Raw genomic sequence first — 22,116 nt, forward strand, 5'->3', positions numbered from 1 at the left:
GAAAGCATTCACACTCCTTCCCATTTCCCATTCAAAATCTACGCCAGCAAGCGCCCATGCTGGTTCTAGGGTCTGGAGCCCATTTTAACATAACAAAATCCCTGGCTTTTAAGACCGAAGTAGAGGGAAGAGGAACATCAGGTTGGAAGAGTCGTCTTTTTTTTTGGAATGTCAGTGTTCTAGAACTTTCAATTATCAGCAGTGATCGTTATATCAGCATTAGAATAAGAACATTGTGATCCTACACCTTATAAAGGGTTAAGTTGAAATCATAACAAGGGATGCCCAGGAAGAACATACAGGTTACTGTGTCATGATTTCTAGTAAGAACTTTCTGGTCAGAAGTCACCATGCTAAGGCCAAGTATGACAAAGCCATTCTTTGGATGAGCTACAAATTTTAGCATAGCTACCAGATCCTGGCAATAAATGTGCAACACTCAGGTCCGGCCACAAGGTTTTATAACAGATTCTGTAAGCACCAGACACAAAAACTGTGACTAATATTGTGGCTGCGGTTGCGGATGTTGAAATAACACTTTTAAGCATTACAAACTCATATGTAACTGGATACCAACAGCAAACAACAAACTAAATAACAACAGAAACAACAACAGAGGTACAAACAACACAATACTCAAAAACATTTTCTTTATATCATTACTAGATTTTAATATAAGAAGGCTGTGAATCTGGTCACAACATTCAAATGATAGCACTATTCAGCATCAGTACATAAAATAAAATATAACAACACATAACTGATAACTGCAGCAATGTAAGTTTTTGCATATGTCAAACATACAGTACATTTACAAGATAGATACAAATGAAAAATAATGTGCAAAAATGTAAAACATTTGCTTTGTATACTGAGGTATTTAAATCATGCTAGTACTAAAGTTCCAAAGCAAAAAAGAAAAGCAAAATAAAATGAGAAAGAGAAAAATATACTTAAATAAAAGCTGCAGTAAGAAAATAAAGTTACGCAGTAAGAAATTAGTGTTGCAGAAATGCTGCATTCATTAACTTAGTGGTAAAATGGTTACGCTTTCCTCCAGCCCCTGAGTCACCATCAGGGCTGTCCAATCACTGAACAGAATTGGGTTCAATTTAGACTTTCAGGTTTCTCATACCTTCTGAGAACATTTGATTGGCTGGCAGGTTGACTCTGTCGTGCGAACAGAGCATCGCACAGATTCAGTGATGGACTCCTCCATCTTCTTAATCCCTCAGTACCAGCAACCAAGAGACAGATTTTCTGCAGTCACATGTCTTTGTCATCACAAGCTTTAGCTGTGGACAAGTGCGCATTCCCATTCATCTTTCAATAAGTTTCATTATAATGTGTGCAACTGCCCAAATTCTTGTACTGTACATGTGACCAAATAACAAAGCGTATGCAAATAAAAAAAACCAATCAAACCATCCAAACAAATACCAAAACAGGAACAGCAAAACGCTGCAGCAGTACATTGTAATAAAGGCATTGTTAGGGAGAGCTGTGATGTGAAATTGCTATTTAATGGGAAACGATTAAAATATGAAATAATATGTGAGTAAATCCCTATAATAGGATAAGGATTTATACGGGCTTCTGAACTAGCTGAACTACATTCAAGAGGAAATAAAATTCAGGTTTTTTTATCACTGAAAAATCTGTGCTATGGCGAGGTCATTATGCAGTAAAATGGTGCAAAGCCCAGATAAATCAGGCCAGCAGTCCAGTATGTTTGCTCCACATGAGGTGTCGTGTAAAGAACAGGTTAGTGAACCCAAGTAGGGCACAGGCTAGGGGGGGTGGGGGTGGGGGTAAAAGGACTGGGGGGGAGCAATGGCTTTGCACCTGTGTCTGTAATCACTTGCAGCAGGCCAAGACAAACCCCTGCCTGGACAAGAGGGTACCTTGTGCCTCAGCACACGTGAGAACCTCCAGAGGGTCCGGGCCATGCGGTTTCTCACACACGTGTGTTTACACGCTCGGGGGAGGGGCTGGGAGAACATGCCTGGCATTGCCAGTCACCTTGCAAATCAGGGGCTTTTTCTTTTTTTTGTTGTTGTTGCATGCGTGTACCTATATCTGGGGGCTCCGTCAACACCTTCTGACCTCTGTGTGAAGTTACAAGGTTTTAACACGAATGCTGACATGCAGCGTCAGGCCCTGTGACACACCGCGCGAGCTGTGATTGGCGTCGGGACAAGGATACGCTCCTTAAATGCCCCGGGCGCCACGTGACGTGAGGGGGAGACGGCGGGACGCACAACCAAAAATGCCACGGGTTACTGGTGAGGCTGCTTGTAGGTCAAACAGGTTGCATGGGAAATTACAGAAGACACTGGTGAGCATCGGATGGACTTGGATTTCTAGGGTGGTATGTGACATTCTGCATTTAGCAAAGCACCAGAGACACATACTCCATGCTGTGTTACATTCTCCTTGGAACCATATGAATCTATATGCATGAAAAGGCAGAACAGGCTCCATATGACATGACAAGTACTTCAGGAGGAGGCCTGCATGGTGTTTATGCTAATTCACACTGGAGCAGAACCATTTTCAAAAATAAAATTAAAGGAACATGCACAGAATTACAAATGCCTGCGATGCTCAACACCCTTCAGAATGATGATGGGAGATCAAAGGTGCAGTAAACGCCCTCAATTAAAAGCCCTTCAGGAACACAAGATTAAAGTGAAGGCTTTTACATAATACACTCATATCCATGCATACTACATCCACTGAATGTCAAAGGAAAACCATAGTAAAATACAAAAATGAGAAATTCTCATTTTAATGAAGGCCATTAGACAGCTAATTGGACGGACATTCAGATCTCTCAAGTGTGCTATAAACAGTTCCCTTGTCTTTTGGCAAAGGACAATTTGAAAAGAATGCACTGACAACGCAATCGATAGGCGCCATTTTATAATCCCCCATACTCTCAGTGCAGGTTGGTCGCATTGGTTGCTCACAACTTTTTGCATCTCAACTCAAATGGAAATTCACAATCGACAGTCTCATCCCTCTCATCTCAAGCTTCTCACCAGATCCTCTTTCTCACCTGATGAGACCAACAAAGACACTGGCTGCGTCCTACAGGCAAATTAAAGTGTGTCTCGGCTAGACTCAGCAAAGGATGCAAATGTCTAGGAGGGTTAGTGTGCAGGGAACCAACAAACTGTTTTTTTTTTTTTTAAATAACAGCTCTCCATCACCTGTGAACCGTATTTCTTATTGACGTTACAGCAGAATAGCTCTTGTTTGATTCATGCCTAAAAATGCTTGGTTTAGTGGAAAAAACTGCATTCTGGAGTACAATTATTTTTTCTGTAAATAAATACAGAATTTAAATTACTGCCAAAAATGCTCGCAGCACAATTGTTCTTGCAGCAACCATTAAGCTTAAAAACAGTCCCTCAGTAATGTTCTCAAGTGAGTAAAATGAGCCATGAATGAGCATACAAAATGAAGGCAGCCTCTACACATGGAAAGTGTGGACTTTTTTCTACTATAAAATCACAAATTAACATAATCATAAACATAAATGTAAGCTTTAACTGCATTTTAGGTGTACATCCAGCCAAGACCACATTAGAAGATAAACATTCTTCAATGAAATGATTGGAAAATGCACTAAGGGGAATTATTTCGCCAGAGTGACAAGCATGTAAAATCGGGTAAAACCTATGCGGACACAGAAACGCTTAAAAGAACAGCTCAGCACGCCCCTTACAAACAGAAATCACGGCTCTTAGCAGGGTTTTCACTATCAGAACTTTCAGACGATCACAGAAGTTCATATTGCCTGGCAACAGGGTCACATCCAGCAAGGAGGGCGTAGCGGAGACAGTTGCTGAGAAGACCTACAGCCTAGCAACAAAGCCGTGAGGTGCAACTTCAAACTGCTTGTCTCCTGACCTCCAAAGTCTCCCATCTCCTGTCCTAACTGGCAGCAGCCCAACAGAAGCTGGCTAGAACACATGGAATGAACAAATTTTGTCCAGACAGCTGAGAGAGACAAGAAAGGGAGATTTTAATTTACGAGCAGATATCTGAGAGAATGGCTGCCCAGGTCACATGAGTGAGTTTGAATAAAAACTACTGTAGTGGAAGAGTAACACACAAGTGAATGTATCTGGGCTCTCACTCCTGTCCTTTTTACACAGTACTGTACATCCAGTAATCAGTTTTATTAATGTCAGAAGCCATATTTGAAGCTTGCGTCTCCCTGAATGCCCGCTGTGTTCAATCCATTGTCAGGTGCAATCTCTCCCCCATACACGACCATTTCAATTACTGAAAACAGCCAGTTTTGATCAATGTCAACAAGTGGCGTGGATGGTCTCGTTAATACCCAAATTTGAATTAATAATTAAACTTCACTACTAATTCAAATCCCACACTGTTGGTGTTGTGAAATGAACAGGGCTAACCTAAATGTAATAAACTTCGCACATCTGCACTCTGGGGTTAAAAACAGCCACCTACTGTTCTCCCTCTGTGGGAGTTCTCATATATTTAGTTCTCTCCTCTCCTCTCCTCTTTTGTTTATTGGGAACTATTGATTCTACCAACACAGAAAAGTAAAGCGAAATCACTCCACCCTAGCCTCAGCCTCAGCCACAGCTGGAGCCTGGAGCTTTTTAAAAGGCCACAGTTGGTCTGGACTTGGATTTACCTCAGTTGTACTTTAAAATGGCCGCAGCCAATTGGGATGTAGAGCCTGGATTTAGCTCATTCACGCTTTACGCGGCTGAGCAGATGGGGGCAGGACGGCTGGAGCTCTGCTCTGTCAACTTTCAGCCTCGCTTCACAGCCCAAACCAGTGGAATCATTAAACAGTTAATTCAGGAAGTTAGCAGGTCATGACATCATTTCCTAGCTGCTAGTCCAGGATGCCAGAATATGACTTTCTAGTTCCCTTTCACTGACCATAAAGGCTTAGCTTGCTGCAGCGAGTATCCACCCAGTATTTTGGTTAGTATCTGTACAATGTCGAATGGCCAGCTTTTGACTTTTATAATAAACATTAGGATTCAGAAATAGTGTCTAATATATTGTATCATAGATGAATGTTTACCTCATACTGAGATCCTGAGGAAAATGAAACAGTCTTCCAAATTCACAGGGGCAAGGCATTTCTTTCCCATTTTAATAATCGGACATCCTGGGGATACACACTCAAACACGTCCTACAATTCATTACTTCCTACTCCATAGATTGAAGAAAGCAAAAACATTGCATCTTTGCGGATGGTAACGCATGCTTTAAATGCTGAAACTTGGCTGCAAAAAGGGGGAGCTTACAAAGCAGCACATGAAAACACTGCAAAGCAGAGGTTATAATGCATTTCAGGAGAGGTCAGTAAGTCGTCATCTGTAGGGAAATGGTCACATGCGTACTGATGTCTCTGAGCTCCAACGCAGCCTCACACAGAGTCTAGCATTACCCAGGTCTGAAAGTACCTGCTTACACCTTCTCTCAGCCTACAAGGGCACCAATAGGGGGCCGCCAGAATATGATGCAGGGGGATGGTGCAGAGCTTCTCAGATTGTGTGGCCATTTACGCTGCCTTCTGAGCCATAGGTCTAACCTACCCAATCAGACAAAGACAAGCAAGCCTTCTCTTCTGCTTCGCTGCTATTAGCATTAGCCATTGTTAAATGGATATGACACGACAGCACGGAAATGCTTACGAACAAAGCCATGACGGGCAGAGAATTTATCTAAGCGCAGTAGGCGATGGTTACCTTAACAAGGCATGATGCACACATACATACACAAAAAAGCTAAATATTTAGCATAAGCTTTCTGAGATTATTCCTGACAAACTTAAATTAAAATGTTCATTCTAATGCCTCCATACTGTAAACCATGCATATATTCCGTCACACTTGCAAAAAACCATCTTCCACCGAATAATATCTTCTACCGAACATAAACTGCAGACACATTAACTCATACTTCTCTGAATCCGAGTTCATTCAGTGGAAGATATTTTTTCAGGGTTTCTGCCTTTATCACAAGGCTCAGCATTATGTTTTAGCTGCGACGCCATTTTGAGCTGATGGATAACTGAACTGCTCCTCAGTCACCGCTGTCATTTCAGCGTTGCGTGACTTTCGTGCGTCAGAAATCACAAGAGCAGATTTTCAAAAATTCTGGCTGAGATGACTTTCAAAATCAAACCCAGTCCAAAGAAGAAGACATTTTCTGTTTCCCGTTACTCGCACTGGCACGGCCAGTAACACTTGGCTGACCACCCATGCTACAGTACGCACATCAGCCTTGTGCATGTCCCGTTTGACTTACGACCAGAGCGAGTCTGCCACAGAACTACAACCACATGACAGTCGCATACACAGGAACTACATAGCAACAGGGCGCCCTAATAGATGGAAATCTCAAAAAGGAGGTGTCCTGAACATTACCCCATACACCCACGCAAAACTCAAAACGTCTGCTTCCTCACCTTTATGGCAGTTTAAAAATGAACAAATAGACCTAGAATTTATAATCCATTTTTAAATGACATTTCTCTCCAGCATTGCGGGGGGGGGGGGGGGAAGCATTCATAAAAAATACCATAGTCTTAAACATCCGATCTGCTCAATTTTACTTTATTTCACTAAATAATTTGTCCACTGCATCACAGGCATTTAAAAAAATGTGATCCTTCAAAGAAAGGATATTTAACTCGCGAGCTGCTGTCCTGTTTCAGTTTGCCTTTAATTTGCGAGGGTAACTGACGCCTCCCCCTCCACTGGGAGAGAGCCTTTTTGATTTGTGCGGGCCAACCGTAGAGGACACCTCTGGTGGAGCTCACAGACTGGGGGGCCCCGTGGGGCGTTCTGCGGCAGAGAGAAAGAGAGAGAGAGAGAGGGGGGCTCTGGGGGCTCCCCGCTCAAGGCTAGCCTCAGGCGTTGGGCAGCGCCTCACAAGGACGGCCGCTCCTCTCACAAGGACGTCCGACGCAAAGCGCAGACACCTGCTCTCCAGGGGGCGAAGCCCGCAAGAGCCGCGCTCGGCAGCTGCTGATGATGCAGCCTCTCAACTAAACGGACAGAGCCTGAGCCTGAGCGAGCCCAAACTGCTAATAACGTCCTCCCACGATGAAACCACCTCACAGATCCAGAATATTCCCAGCACTGCTCTTGGTCATGACCGTGGAGTTCATGAGAGACAAGGTTATTGGGAAGATGTTGAGAAACTGGTACATATACAGATTTAGGTGTTTTCTGACTTTATAAAATATTGGTCTGTCTAACATGGCCTGGTTCCAGGGTGAGTGATGAGTTTTTGGAGACAGATATTGCTCATGGGTGCATGAGCAATATCAACATAACCACCAAATATCCATGACATGATCTGTACAAAGAGCCTTACTTGACAGAGGACAGGGACATTCCTTCTTTGCTGTTCAACAATGAGCATGCTCAGTAATCTGGATGAGAAAAGTGTAATAGGTAGGGAAAAAACGACGGTACAATGGCACTATGTAACTTGTATTTTTCGTTAGTTTATTTTTTTTTAACTGCTTAATATTTCTTTGATGACCCGCTCAATTTTCAAAAATGTAGACCTATAACCTGTTCACAGTAGCCTCACATAATAGATAATTTAAATGTCAATGAGCTGCAAATGAAGGGCAGTGCAAACAATGGCCTGGCAAGTCACATGACTGTAGGGGTCAAAGGGCATTCGGGGACCAAGTTTTATAGAGACCAACCATGGTTAAAAAGGAATGGTTCCTTGCATGATGAATTGACCAATCAAATTACACAGAGAAATACCACATTTACATAATAAACAGGTAGAGTGAATCAGCATTAGCTCTGCTCTGATCACATATAAACCCACTGAAAAAAGAATGAAATTAAATAACACTTCAAAAATAAACTACTTTAAGAGTTGGATTCTTGATGCAAGACACAAAAAAACCACATGACTGCCCACAGAAATTCAAAAGGAAACCCAGGGTGCTGTGTACCCCGGAGTTCAAAATGAGCTTATGTTTAATAAAAATACGCCTGAAGGCCACTGGCTATCCAAACAACCTCACACTTTTGTAGTTCTTAAGAATAAGCCCTCGATTCCGAAGTCAAATTGTGTACACAACGCAAGCTCACCTCTCCTATACCCTTCTCCTTAGTCTTCAACATTGATACAGACTGTATGAGTGATTACATAATAGCCCACCAATAGATATGATTGGCTAGGCCTGCCAGTATTAGCGTAAACACATTCGCAGAAGCCATAGTTATGGATGAATACTACATTGTCAAATTTCATCATCTGCAAAAAAAGAAAACAAAAAAACATTTTTAAAAAGCATATCAGTATATATATATGCAAAAGTATCAAAGCCTGTTCTAATCAGGGGCAAAAGCTTCATATTTCATACTTGTCTGTTCAATTCAATGCCTATTATTAGTTACATTTCCAAGAGGTTATCTTTTGCAGGGTTAAAACCCATTTCCTTCACTCTTTGCAAGCCTTAAAACTCCCAAGTAGGTTTGGTTTAAAACAAAGACATTAAACTACAAATTGTAGCTGTTCACAAGGCCACTAAACTCTCCCAATTTCTTTAAATAAATGTCCTATGAGTCCTTCTAGTGAAACGTTTTTCCCTCTAGTAAACCCAATCATCCAGCTCCTGAAGCTGTTAACACAATCTCACGCGACTGTCCAAAAACGTTCTTCTTTTTTTCTTTTAAAGCAATTGCCTTAAAACAGTGCAAATAAATCAAATTCTGTGCAATAAGTCTAGCCTAAAAATTCAAAATATTTGTTTTGCAACATGATTTAAAAGAATAATAAAATAATATCAATAACAAGAATAACATCAGCTTTGACGGAGGGAAGTAAAAGACAGTGACAAAGAGCCCTCACAAAGCAAGCTGTCTGATGCTGTCGGGACGCCCCCCCCGGCTCCGTGGCCCCCCGGCCCCGCCCCCATTGAGACGCAGGGTCGGCCGGGGAGTGTGCCGCCATTGAGTTTCCAGCCGCCATCTGGCGCTGGGAGTCAGACAGAGGGCCACAGAGGCGCGCACACAATGAAGCAGCGGGACAATGGCGGGCCTGACTCCAGCCCGCACCCCTCCAGTCTGTTCCTTTGACCTCAGGAGACGTCCCGGGGGGCCGGGGGCTCCGAGCGTGCTCCGTACGACACCGCATCACAAGCGTTTGTGGTGGTGGGGGGGGGTCTGCGGACTGGCGGGGGTGGGGGGGAGAGAGTGCGGGTGGTTGGCACACGAACACAAAAGAGAGAAAGAAACACCCCTCCCTCCCGCCCACCCCGACCCCTTCTCCCCCTTTCACCTCAAAGGACCCCGTTCCCGAACGGCATGCTGGGACACCTCTCCCCCACACGCGCCTTTTGTCGTCCTCCCCTCTCCTTGCTGGCGAGGGACACGCCCCTTTACCCTGCGCTCATTTCAGACTGTCTGTGATCCCCCCCTCCCCGCCCTGCCCTCCCCCTCCCCGCCCTGCACCCTCAGGCCTCTGTGGGGCCTGGGCTCAGGCGGTGAGCTTCTGGATGGTCCTGTTGTAGTACTGTGTGGTGAGCGCCTCCAGGGGGCTCCACTGGTGGGCGTGCAGCTCGATGACCTCCATCAGCAGGGAGCGCGTCAGCTGCGACTCGGACGGACACAGCATCTTGTCCCGCGCCGCCGCCAGCAGCTCCGTCATCATCTCGGGCAGCTGCTCCTCCAGGAGCCGGCCGGTGCTCTGCAGCTGCCGGGCGGGAGACAAAGGGAGAGCGGAGAGGAGAGGTGAAAGGGTGTCCCCGTCTGGCGTCAGGGCCAGGTGATCCCATCCTCTCAATTTCAAATCCGTCTGGGGAACGACGCCACGCTCCTCTTTCCAAATAGTTACAGTATAAGGTAAAAAATAAATAAAAAAACTCACAAAAGGGCAAAAATTGACTTTTTAATCCAGAAATGTTCGCCCATTGTGAGCATACCCAAAGGTTTCCATGCCTCCCAGAATTATGTCACTACTGACTCATGTCTAAAGCTCAAAACTGTGTTAGGTCACTTAAAAACTTCTACTTTTGACACTGGGGAAAAAAGATAGCAAGTGACCTTTCACTGTTGCAAGAAGCTTATAATATCATGTCATCGTTTAATGGACAAAAAGTACAGCATCAATACATGAATAATTCAAACAACACCACAGGATCGTCATGCGATTAAGCCCTTTGATATTCTAATACATGTAAATGGCTCCTGGTGAATAATTTTCGAGTATGGCTCCATTCACACTAAAATGAGGACTGGGAAATTCACTGAAGGTTTCGATTTGACCTCTACCCTCTGGTGTTCAGCAGCCTTATCCTCCACAACCTGGAAAAGGTGTGATATTGATAATAAAAATTATCCGAATTGTCTGAGATCCACCTATACACAGCAGTTCAGGAGACACTTAGTAGGCAATCATTTGTGTCAATGTGAGAGAACAGACACACTCCAAAGTTCTTGGTGCAAGAGTCAATTTCACATGAGGACATACAAAATGAAGAATTACACACTTTCCTATGCTCCAAGGCCATGTGACAGCTAACGTTCTGACCCAATTCTGACTAACAATGTACGAGTCACGTATGTGCAGTCATTCTTACGAATGATACAGTATTTTTTCAAAGCCAAGCCTTGAAAGTCAAATTTGTGGTACATCACAAATCGAGCATGTTCATTTACAGTGACTCGATGACGGAGCCTCTGGATGGCGGCGGGGTGATTCTGGTTCGGTGGGGGGGCAGCGGCACCCTAATTCTCTGACTGACACAACGCCTGATCGGGTGGGCCGCTGCCTTGCTTCAGAGCTTTTCTGCCGTGCTCAGCTGAGACAGGCTGGAGATACGGAGCCCTGCTGGCAGCTGAGAGGCCGTCCGCTGTCCCCCAAAGTAAAAATCAGATTCTGACGGTCTGGCTGACGGGCGGTGAGAGAGCGCGATTCTGCAGAGCTGATGAGGGGCTTCACAGAAGCTCGCCTCCTCCCAGCCAGCTCCTGCTGCCTACCGTCTGACAGAACTCCCACCCCAAAACCCCTACAACGCGGTGCAGGGCGGCCAAATTGGGGTTCCACAAGACGCGGGCTGCAGTTTCACACAATAAGCATCCAACTTCAACTTGACACACTGTCTCCATTATTTATGAGGTGACAGAATTTCAAAATACTTCACCCGTAGAAAATATCCTCCAAAAAAAACTGAATTTTGAATCTCTTACCCCATTGGTACCAGTGAAACACTGACTACCACACTATGTTCGCTGTGTCATCAAGAAAAACTCATTTACCACATTCCAGACAGAAATGTCATTCCTTCTACTGTGAAAAATGGCAATGGTTGACTAAAGGATATACTTCAGACAGTTATGTAATTAAAAAAAAAAAAGTCCCTTATCAATGCTTTTTAATCTGACAAAAATCCATTTAATGTTGTTCTCCTATTGTTAGTTTTTCTATTTGAACTATAGGTAACTAAAAAGTACACTGACCAACCATTGCTACTTCCTGTTGGTTAATCTTGCTGCTGCATCTGTGTTTAGCAATAACAAAAATTCCCAATTGACTGACAGTGTGAATTATTGTGAATTACAGAGCAACAACACATATAACATCCCTTAATTGTTTTTCTTGATACATTCAAGTCATAATACAAATATTAGAAGTAGTCCCTTGTGTTTAAAAAATAGCCCACAATTTTGTCTATTTCTAGTAAAAATAATGTAACACTGGGCTGCATTAATATTCACTTAATCTAACACATTGATATTGAATATTTGCCGGTGATACACCTTTGACTGAACATGAAAGTCGATACGATCATTGGGCACCATAGAAGATAAAAGGGAGAATATACAACCTTAGAGGAGCTGAGAACTGTTTTGAAGAGTTGACAGATACCATAGAGAGCACACTTACCTCCATAGAACAGCATAAAACTGCATCCTCCTTCACCTCTGCAGACTCCAGCAACTGCAAAACACAGTAAGTTCACATTGTAGGCTGGGAAACAGAGAGTAGAAATCTACATTGCAAATGACTGAAAATCCCACGGCACCAAACAGTGAAACCCACTCTCATATCAATACCGAACATCATAAAACAGCTTCATTTTTATTTTATCAGCACAAAAGAACAAACCTTTGCCAGGCCCCTGGCGGTGTTTTTACAGGTCTACTTTTTGTGAGTCCAACCAATGAGATCATACAGCATTGGAATGTCAGAATAATAAAAAAAAGCATTTAGAATGCTGAAATAAATTATGTATATGCAAAGAGATTCAGACACGGGTAAATATAAATTCTGGTTTTGACTGGGGGCAATGCAAAACACTCAATGTGAAACACAACTTGAGACGGATTGGAAAAATGACAATAACTTTGGCTTGCGCTGAACACTGCCTGCTCCAATTAACCAGATACGTGCGAGCCAGACACGAGCGCCTGCCCGGGGAAAAACACATTTCGTATCAGATATTGAAAAAAAATCTATTTCATAGGCCCGCGAACATCAGCGGGAATTATGCGGGCGCGCTAACGCTCGCCTGAGGCTGTTTCACGTGCTGCTCAATACTGCTGCACTGTTTCAAAGAGCCAGCAGACTGCAGACCGGGGGAATCTTGAACATGAGAATCGAGCGCTTATTCGCTAAGGAAATGCTCCGCTGCCTTGACAGAACGCACTCCACACACCATGCCGCACACCAGCGCCCAGCCACCCGCTCGTAAATTGTGCATCGTGGTCATGGCCAGCGGCCCCTATCTGGAAGGAGATGGACCCTTGGGCACAGGACGGAACCGCACAGACCTCGCCTTGCATATTTGTGTAAGGTGAGAGAGAGTGGATGGAGCCTCCAGTCTAGAGCAAGCGAATGGGCGTAGTCTCGGGCAGGGAGAGGGAGTGGTTGGGGTCTCCTGTGTTTAAGGGAGAAGGGAGAAGCGTCCCTCATACATAAGGGGGAGTAGGCAGAGTGTCCTGTATGGGGAGCAGTGGGTTGAGTCTACTGTAGGTAGACTGAGTAATTGGAAACTCTGTTAATTGGTTGGACAAACTGCTCTGGTTTTTTCCCATTGGCTAGCCGGAGTAATGGCTCAGCAGCACCCACTTTGAGTAGCGCAGAAGCCCCAATGTACATCATTTAAAGGCCAATAGCTGCACAGATGCCAAAATTAATGTGGGTTTGCCATGATTCCTACACAATAACCGCACATGAAATAATCTACTTTGATACCCCTTCTACTAAACCGAGGCTTCATATTCCCTTTGATATCACAGAGAGACTACAGCCTGTGCTGAAAAGGAAGAGTGAAAACGACAGTGGCAGCTGTGCTTCCTTCATATTCACTCACACATCAAAGTAACAAAAACAGGTAAAAGACAAAAAAGGAATTGGCAGTAAACTCTTTTTTTTAGTTAAATGCACCTTTTGTTATAAACGCCCTAAAATTGTCACTGTGGCCCTTTCCTACTGCAGCTTCGTCTCTTTTTCTAAAACGCTCTTGTATCTGAAGCCGCGTGCCCTGCGGTAGCACGAGTCCAGGTTAGCAGGCAGAGGCGAGGTCCGATAACCTTGCCGTGTCCTGCGGGCTGCCCGAGACAGATTTGCGGCTTTGCCTCCAGGGTCTGCTCCTCCAGAGGGATTTACCTGCCTCGCAGCAGATGGGCAGAGCTTCAGAACAGGCTAAACCGATTTGAAGGGCCTGCCATCAAACCCGGGGGTCAGTCCGACCTAACCCTGAATAAGGGCTGCCTGACTGCTGGTCGCGATGGGGGGGGGGGGGGGGAAGGGCCGGAAGGTAAAACAAATAAGCACTGTTGTGCTATGCAAGAGAAGCTTTTGTAATCCCAGACTACATGAGGATGGGGCCATTTACAACAAAACTTCATTATTCCGGGCTATTTATTCATTTTCGCTCGCTGGAGCAGGGAACGTCCGACTTGGACTTTGGTTAAACAAATCCAGCTGTGAAGAGGCACATTATTTTCTGGGTCAAACAAACAGTATTGGGAGAGGGACGGTGTTCTGCTGAGGCACACAAGTGAAGAGGTACGGGCACAGCAGGAGAGGGAACAGGCCAGCTCATTCCAGACACAAGCCCCAAAGCCCCCGCCAGCAGCCCCGCCTGTGCCTGGTACCGGGGGAAACGCAACCTGAGCTCAAGACAACAAGCGACTCCGCTCACGACCAGCTACAGCGGGCGGGGTGCACTGGGGGACGGGGGGGGGAGTATATAAAAATAAATTATGAGTCAAACTGAATATTGCACTTTCAGATTATCAGCCAGCAAAGCAACAAAACATGGAGCGAGATGGGATAGAAGATCAAATGATAACCCCCACTGTTACAAAAACACAGGGGAAAAAGACGTGGGGTTTTTCATCTTCCAGCACGAACCACAGGAATGGCATCTGTGAAGATGGCAGCGCTGTTTAATCTGATGCAGTTAGCACAGAGGTCTGAAAGGCCCTGTGTCTTCATTTGAAAAATATTGCAGTCTGTTGCACTACACATAACTGTATGCATACAAATGCCGACTATTCACTCGTAACTATGCCTGAAGCGCTATAGGGAAAGTTATGTTTCGCCACCATAAAATGTGGTTCTAATGTATAAATATGAAAGTAATTTTTGTGCATAATGTAATAAAACATAAAAAAGCGGCCTCTGACAGCACAGAATGGGGAAAATGTATGATGCATAAATTCTCAGATGTGGCCACCAGTCCTTATGTTTCACTTTGGCATATATCTGTAGTATAAAAAGAGCAGCTGAGGTTACTTTTGCTTTGAAGAAGCAGGTAGTGTTCAAGACAACACACACACTATGCGTGTTTACACTTCTCAGAGTAGTAATGAGGAAACCGCAAGGAACGAGAATGACAAAGAGCAAAAACTGCAGGCAGTGAGACAGGCACCTCTTTGTGCAAAGTGGGGGCCTTGGAGAGAGCGGATCAAAGCGGACCTGGGGAAGTCTGGACACTGTCAGAGAAAAATGGCTGACAAGTCAGGATAATGAAGAGCAAGAAACCAAGGAAACCGAAGGTCTGGTCTGGCCTGGCCTTGCCATGGCATAACTTATTTTCCTTCCTTTTAAATCACAGACAGCACACTGACAGACAAACACCGCAGCAAAACACCAATGCTTGTTGCCAATCATTAGCTCTACTTTCTCCTATTCATGTTTGATTTGCTTTTTGTATTTGATTTGAGAAATGAATGCTGAAAACCCACTGGAACCAGTCTAACTCATGACAAAAAAAAAACATTAGTGTGATCCTTTTCTGAATGTTAAGGGTTAATTATTGACTTAAAGCTTCACCTTCAGGACATCATACTTCATCCAGCTTCACGCTGCTCTCACATGTAACATCCAATTAACGTGACAATAAACAGGCTATGCAAGAATGCCATTTTTATGTGCATGTTACTTACAATTCTGACAGGAGAAAAGCTATTCAGACTTGTTTAAAACAAGCTAAGAATGTTTTCTTTTTATACAAATCTCTTTTGAGATGTAAAATGATCAAAGAAAACACATCTTTCAGGTTTTTTTTTCAAACAACCTGTGTATTTAGTACAATGTGGCTTATTTTGATCAACTAATGCCCTTAAATCTGCACAGGCTATACCAGCTCAAAAATAAAGAATATGGAAACAACAGTAATCCATGAGGCAGAGAAGCAGCACACAATAACTCAACTTGCTTCTCACAGTGTTGTCATTTCATTTACTGAACCATTTTTGTGGTCAGAAAGGTCAACTGTAGACAGTCATCAAAGGCCAACATTGATATACCTTGGGAACAAAACTTAAAATTGTATTTTTTTAATTAATTTTTTTACAAAAGTGAAAACAAATGATCCAAATGTCCTTCAAAAAGGGCATGTTAGCTCACATTCATATATTTCATAATTTGTATGATCGAGCTAGAGTCCAATGCACTCAATTCATCAATATTATAACACAGAAAAAACTCGCTTCGACCAGTCGCCCACAAACCCGCCCACCTGCTCACCAGCGCGTCCACCCACCAAACCACCCACACTGGCAGACAAAAGCCAGAAAAACAAAAAACTGCCAGACAGACGAACAGCACAGGAACAGGGGAAGGCAGGCCAAGGAGACGGACAATTCATAAGGACAAAGAAACACATGAATGGATTTTGAAGGTTTTTAATATTCATTCTAATCCCAAGCTTTGACGCGCAGATACTCACCACAGAGGGTAAAATAGCCCTTACCTCAGTATTGAGAGCAGAAACCAGCATGCATGAGTATATAGGACTACAGCTTTGGTGAACTGCCTTATTGGAGCCTTTTTGCTACTAGGTCTGTGAAGACACTGATGTTATAGTTATATGATGTTCAGTTATAAAAACTTTATTTTTTTGCAGTCATACTGAATAAGAAACATGCAGAAAATATGCATCTTCCTATGCAATCACAGATCTCAGTCAGCTTTATTACCATAGTGTTTCACTTTTCATTGTAGCTTAATTTGTAGCCAATTAAATTTTTCCCAGCAACATCTCAGACAAGACACGGCTGTTCCACACAGGACCCTTCCTAATTCACCCGGATCTCCATGGTGCTGCTTCCTGTCCTGTTGAAAGCTCTACTTTGAAGCCAAGGATGGGAAACTTTGATGGATTAAAGGGCCTCAAATTCAACCAACTGCTAATATTTAAAAAAATGTAAAAATTAAAATGACACAAACAAAATGTAATTGGTCATCCAGAGCTACCTACTGCCTGAGCCAGGATGCCAACAGGAAAAGTGCTTGTTTACTGGGCCTACATGAGAACAGATGTCAGAGATTCAGGAATGACTTAAGTGACCCTTCCTGCAGCTGGCCGTGGTAAATGTTCTATAAGCTGAGTGAGGCCTGTCCACATATCGACCCAGATTCGTTTTTACATGACTGATGAATGTAAGCTTCAATATCTCTTCACTAACAAAACATTCCAGGCAGCTCAATTTATGAGAAATGCCTTCCAACTAAGCATGGATATATGCATATGTATAATTTCCTCATGCCCTGCATCCACCCTTCTCAACAAGGCTGCACATCTAACCCATGGATGAAATGGCATCCTTTTCAAATGGGATGCTTTTGCATCTGTAAGTAAATGGTAAATGGTAAATGGACTGCATTTATATAGCGCTTTTATCCAAAGCGCTTTACAATTGATGCCTCTCATTCGCCAGAGCAGTTAGGGGTTAGGTGTCTTGCTCAAGGACACTTCGACACGCCCAGGGCGGGGTTTGAACCGGCAACCCTCCGACTGCCAGACAATCGGTCTTACCTCCTGAGCTATGTCGCCCCATAGTAGGTGCATGGACACACTGGGGAGAGACACGCCAACAAAAAAAACAAAAAACACAGTTTAGGCTAAATGGATGTGCTCTCTTAAATGATAGGGTGAACTTTCAGACTGACATGCGTAAATTAAACACAGACAATCCGCCAATGGCACAAGGAATAAGGACAAGGTTAGATATCAAACCTGTAAGATTGGGAGGGCACAAAGATGTCTCATCCACCCACACCTTTTCTCTCCCCTCTAATTCAATAACCAACCTTTGGCTCGAGGGACGCTAATTTATCTAAACAAATCTTCTCTCCTCTCCAGATCCAAACAAGCAGACAGTAAAATTATTACTTCACGTTTGGGACATCACTCATTCATCTGATCTGATTACTGTACTTGATCAATTTCATACTGCACAGACTGGGGAAAAGTTTTGAGGTTGAACTTGGCTAACCTAAATTGGCAGTTTGCACAACCTGGCGAATGCAAAATTAGCAGTAAACGATAAAAGGATGCCACTAGATGCAAAACAATTTGCCGGTAAACGCAAATACCTATTTGCCGGTAAATGTGAATAACATTTCAATGCTAGATGTAAAAGGAATACTGGAAAATGGGAGAAAAAAAGATAAATGCCAGTACTGCCAGTAAATATTACATGAACTCAAACAGTTGTATATTTTGCAGTAAGGTAGATATGTAGAAGGAAATGTGTACATATCTTTAATAAAAAGGCTGGTGTGAAACATGTAGGTCGTCTTACTGTCGGTTTAAGTGATTACGTGGATTTACACTTTGCTTTCTGAGATCTGTTGCTCCTTGCCTCTGTTGCACAAGTGTCCGGCAATCATTTCACATTTACCAGCAGCTTTCCACATATACCCTGTAATTTCTTATTACATGTATCAGCAATTTAAGTTTTACTGGCATGTGTACAAAACTACTGGGAAATGAAAAGCTGTTGAGAGATCTGAATAAGGGGAATGAATGAAAGAAATATGAACAAACCCAGATGAATTTACATGCGATTACTATGTAATTATGACAGATACACGCCACCTTGTGCTCTAGGCTTGACTCTAGCCCCTGGCATTTAACAGGTCTTTGGGAACCTGTCGGCGTGGTCGGAGAGCTGAAAGTTCACAATGGAAGGACTGATAAACGGTTTCCATTGATGTCTCTAATGGACGCCCCAGACAGAGCATGGGTGTGTCCACACAATGCAACGCACATAGGGCAACAATGGGCTGTAGTGCAGGTATATAGAATGTCTGAGGGTTACTCCCATGAGCCTCTTTGTCACCTACATCTGCCATTCTTAGCAAGCTTGGCTAATGTCTCTGTTCACTACAGATACTGCATTACACGCCATGAATGGAGGGCACTTAAAGTCCCAGCACTGAAAGAAGGAAACAAGGTCAAGCATTAAGCAGCGTGAGGATACTCACTCATTCAAACACACAAGGCTGCTCTTCAGGTTATCAAATGGCTCTTCACTTTTGTCTAAAAGAATAATGTCACGTACACAAACTATCGATCTATACCGACCAACCTTCTTAACTGCCTGTCCACCCGCGTCTTTATTTCTGTCGCGCTATCAAGCCAATCACCCGTCTGTTTTACCAGTCTGTCTTCATAACTGTGCACATATGTGTACATTACTGCTTTTCATAAAACAACTATTATTCATTCAACTGTCAACAAAAAGGCTCTAATAATTACCTCAACTTGTTTGACCAGTTTAGAAGAGTGCATGTGCGTATTACACTGGAAAATGAGTAGCTGATGGAAGCCGTGTAAATAAAACCCCACAATGCTGCTTATTTTGTCAAAGCTTGCAAGTCAGAACAAGACTGACAGGTACTGAGGTCTGTCGAAAGCGCTGTACTCTACGTGGTAGTTATCAAGCTTAAAACGCTCAGCTCTGTTAGTTAGCCTTCACCCAACTTCATTGTCTTCAAAGAAATATACAGGACAATACACATACAGCCGCAAAGCTCCTCTCTGCAAGGATGCCATATGAGAGTGATCTCAAAAGCACTTTTCATTTTGGGAGCGGGGCCGGGGGACTAAGGACGCGTAATGTGTTGCAGGGCTGCAGAAGAGATGAAAGGCTATTGGATTAGCAGAGTTACGCCATTAAAAGGACACATGTATCTGCCCCGTCCTGGGCCTGCTGCGGGGGGCGCTGATGGATAGCATCTGCCTGTGGGCGGGGCTTGTGAGCGCCATGTCCTGCCGCGGCTCTCTGGATCTCATTAAGGCGCTCGCGGCGGCCTGTGGGGGGGGGGGTCGTTAGGGAGGGCCCAGGAGGCTCCGGGTCTGAGCAGCGCAGGAGGACGTGGGGCTTGTTGCGGTCTGACCTATTTTTCCACGCGGCAGCATACCTACACAAGCACGCCCGCCCCCCCCCCCCCCCCCCCGTCCCCCGCCCCCTCCCCCCCCGCCACCGGCCCTAAACCCCAGCCCCCACCTCCTGCCTTCTCCAATTAAAGAGCTCAACGCAGGCAAAGTGTCAGGTGCGGCAGCAGAGGGACGGCTACTGCTAAGTCTGTAATTAGCACTCTAACAGCAGGATGGAGCTGGTGGGGGGTGTGTGTGCGGGGGGGGGGCACGCGGCTGGAGAACGGAGGTGGGTGGGTGCGGCCGGCCTCAGGAAAGACTGCCAAACGTATGCCCGGCAGACGGTTGTCGCGTGGGTGGCCAGTGGTGACCATATAACCGTCGCCATCGCCAGTGAGATTTCCATTAACAAACGGTAAAAGGCGGAAGATCCTCTTCCAGGCTCGATATAGAGTTTTACGCAGGACAGAACGCATCAGCATTAAGAAGCAGAAGGGAGAGGCCTTTACGGTCTGTATTACTAGGGAGGAGGGGGGTAAAAAAGGCATGAGAGAGCTTCAGGTCCTCCGGTTCGCTGCAGCACAGAGGACATGGGAGCAGCAGGGCTGCGACAGGCCCTCCTTTGTGAGAGGGAAAGGGGATTATATTTTACAGCCGGCCTGGTCGGCCAGCGAATCGCCAGCGGAATCGCGTTAGCGGTTTTAATTCTCCGCCCGCTCCGCCCGCCGCCGCCCGGGTTCCCAGGCGCTGCTTCAGCGCCGGCGCGCGGCGGGCACCGAGCGTGCCAGCGTGGCGGGGGCGGAGAGCGCGGCGCAGTCTGCCGCCAGGTGCTGGAGCGCGCCGACGGCCTCGCCGCTCTTTTTAATTGGCCAAACTGTCGGCGAGTGGGCGGGTGTCCCTCTGATTTCATACTTCGGCTCAGCAGTTTCCCCAGAAAATATTGAGAAACGCTCCGGAGGAAGGCTGACGTTACATCAAAGTTTTCCGGTAATCTGGAGTGGGGGGGTGGGAGGTGGCGTGTGGGTGGGGGCTGCGTGTAAGGGGGGGGGGGGGGTGGGGAGGGGGTGGATAAGAGTTGGTGGTGGGGGTGGGGGGCGATAAAACCCAACAGCAATAAAAGAGGAAAGCATCCTGTGTGTACTACACAGAACAGAGTGAGTGAAGAGGCTGGAAAAGAACAGAAAAGGGAAACAGGCATCCTACACACTTAAAACATATAAAATCACACACTTAATACATATACAATCACACACTTACACGCTAAAGGCACATGCAATCACACACACACAAACACACACACACACACTAAAGGCACATGAAATCACACACACACACACACAAACACACTAAAGGCACATGCAAATCACACACACACAACACACACACACACAAACACACTAAAGGCACATGAAATCACACACACTAAAGGCACATGAAATCACACACACACACACACACACACACACACACTAAAGGCACATGAAATCACACACACACACACACACACACACACACACACACACACACTAAAGACATGTGAAACCCATTCCCTCCAGGAGCACACGGTGCAGAACGCCCACCCTTATCAGCACAATCAGGCCGCTTTCCAGGGTCATGTGCCTGTTTTCCACCCGGCGACCCCTGACCCCCCAGCCCCAGAGCCCCGGGACGCGGGCAGGGCTCGGGCTTGTCACGCCACTCTCGCTTTCGGGAAAGGGTCAAAATATTTCAGGAGTTAAAACAACAGGAGGAACAAACGACGGGGGCGAGAGCGGGGCGAGAGAGGGGCGAGAGAGGGGCGAGAGAGGGGCGGCTTCGCCCCGCTCCCAGAGAGCGGCACGACGCGTCGCGGGCGCTTCAAAGGCGAGCGTGGAACTCCCCGACGGCATTCCTCCAGCTCGTTCCTATTCCAGCCACTCCCGGCACGGACCACACAGCGCTGCCCCCCCCGCCAACACGGGCGGCTGGGTGTAGGGTGTCACCATGAAAACCAGACATAAACAGGTCCTCACGTCGCTGGCATTCCTGGGAGCCCGGCCGGACACACTGTCACCGAGCCGCTCTCAGCTAGGGCACATCCTGCTCTGTGAGGCGGGACTGCCCCGGCAGCCACTGGGGCCAGCGTCGGGAGCGCCGTAGCGTCGCCGTTCATTTTTACTCTCACCGTAACCCCTCGCTCAAGTACCGACTCCTGCTTCCCCCCCAATGTCTTCTCCCCCCTGGTCGCAGCTGAGAGTGTTTATGTCTGTGGTAACTCCGGTCTCCATGGAGACACAACTATTCCGTCCTCCTTGACGAAAGAGAGGCTGAGTCAAACCACTTGTTTACCGGTTCATACTATGACTGCTATTGTCGTCTTCACTGTGAATCGTGCGGCTCTGTTCCAAACCAGCCTTCTAAATCTGAAACCTGCACGCTCTTTTTGCGCTCTTCTCTGCAGAACCTGAGGTTA

General features: G+C 45.4%; 1 protein-coding gene across 5 annotated transcripts in view; it reads right to left on the minus strand.

Moving 5' to 3' along the window:
• Positions 1 to 643: 643 nt before the first annotated feature.
• ctif (CBP80/20-dependent translation initiation factor) overlaps positions 644 to 22,116 on the minus strand; it is a 109,054-nt gene continuing 87,581 nt past the window's right edge. For all 5 annotated transcript variants that reach the window (XM_064308959.1, XM_064308961.1, XM_064308962.1 and 2 more), the window contains 2 exons: positions 11,930 to 11,983; positions 644 to 9,736 (listed from right to left, as the gene is read on the minus strand). In XM_064308959.1, coding sequence (XP_064165029.1) covers positions 9,521 to 9,736; positions 11,930 to 11,983 — 270 coding nt within the window. In that variant the 3' untranslated portion in view covers positions 644 to 9,520. The remainder of the gene's footprint in view (positions 9,737 to 11,929; positions 11,984 to 22,116) is intronic.

The sequence above is a fragment of the Anguilla rostrata genome, chromosome 14 (genome assembly GCF_018555375.3).
Source record: "Anguilla rostrata isolate EN2019 chromosome 14, ASM1855537v3, whole genome shotgun sequence".
NCBI lineage: Eukaryota > Metazoa > Chordata > Actinopteri > Anguilliformes > Anguillidae > Anguilla > Anguilla rostrata.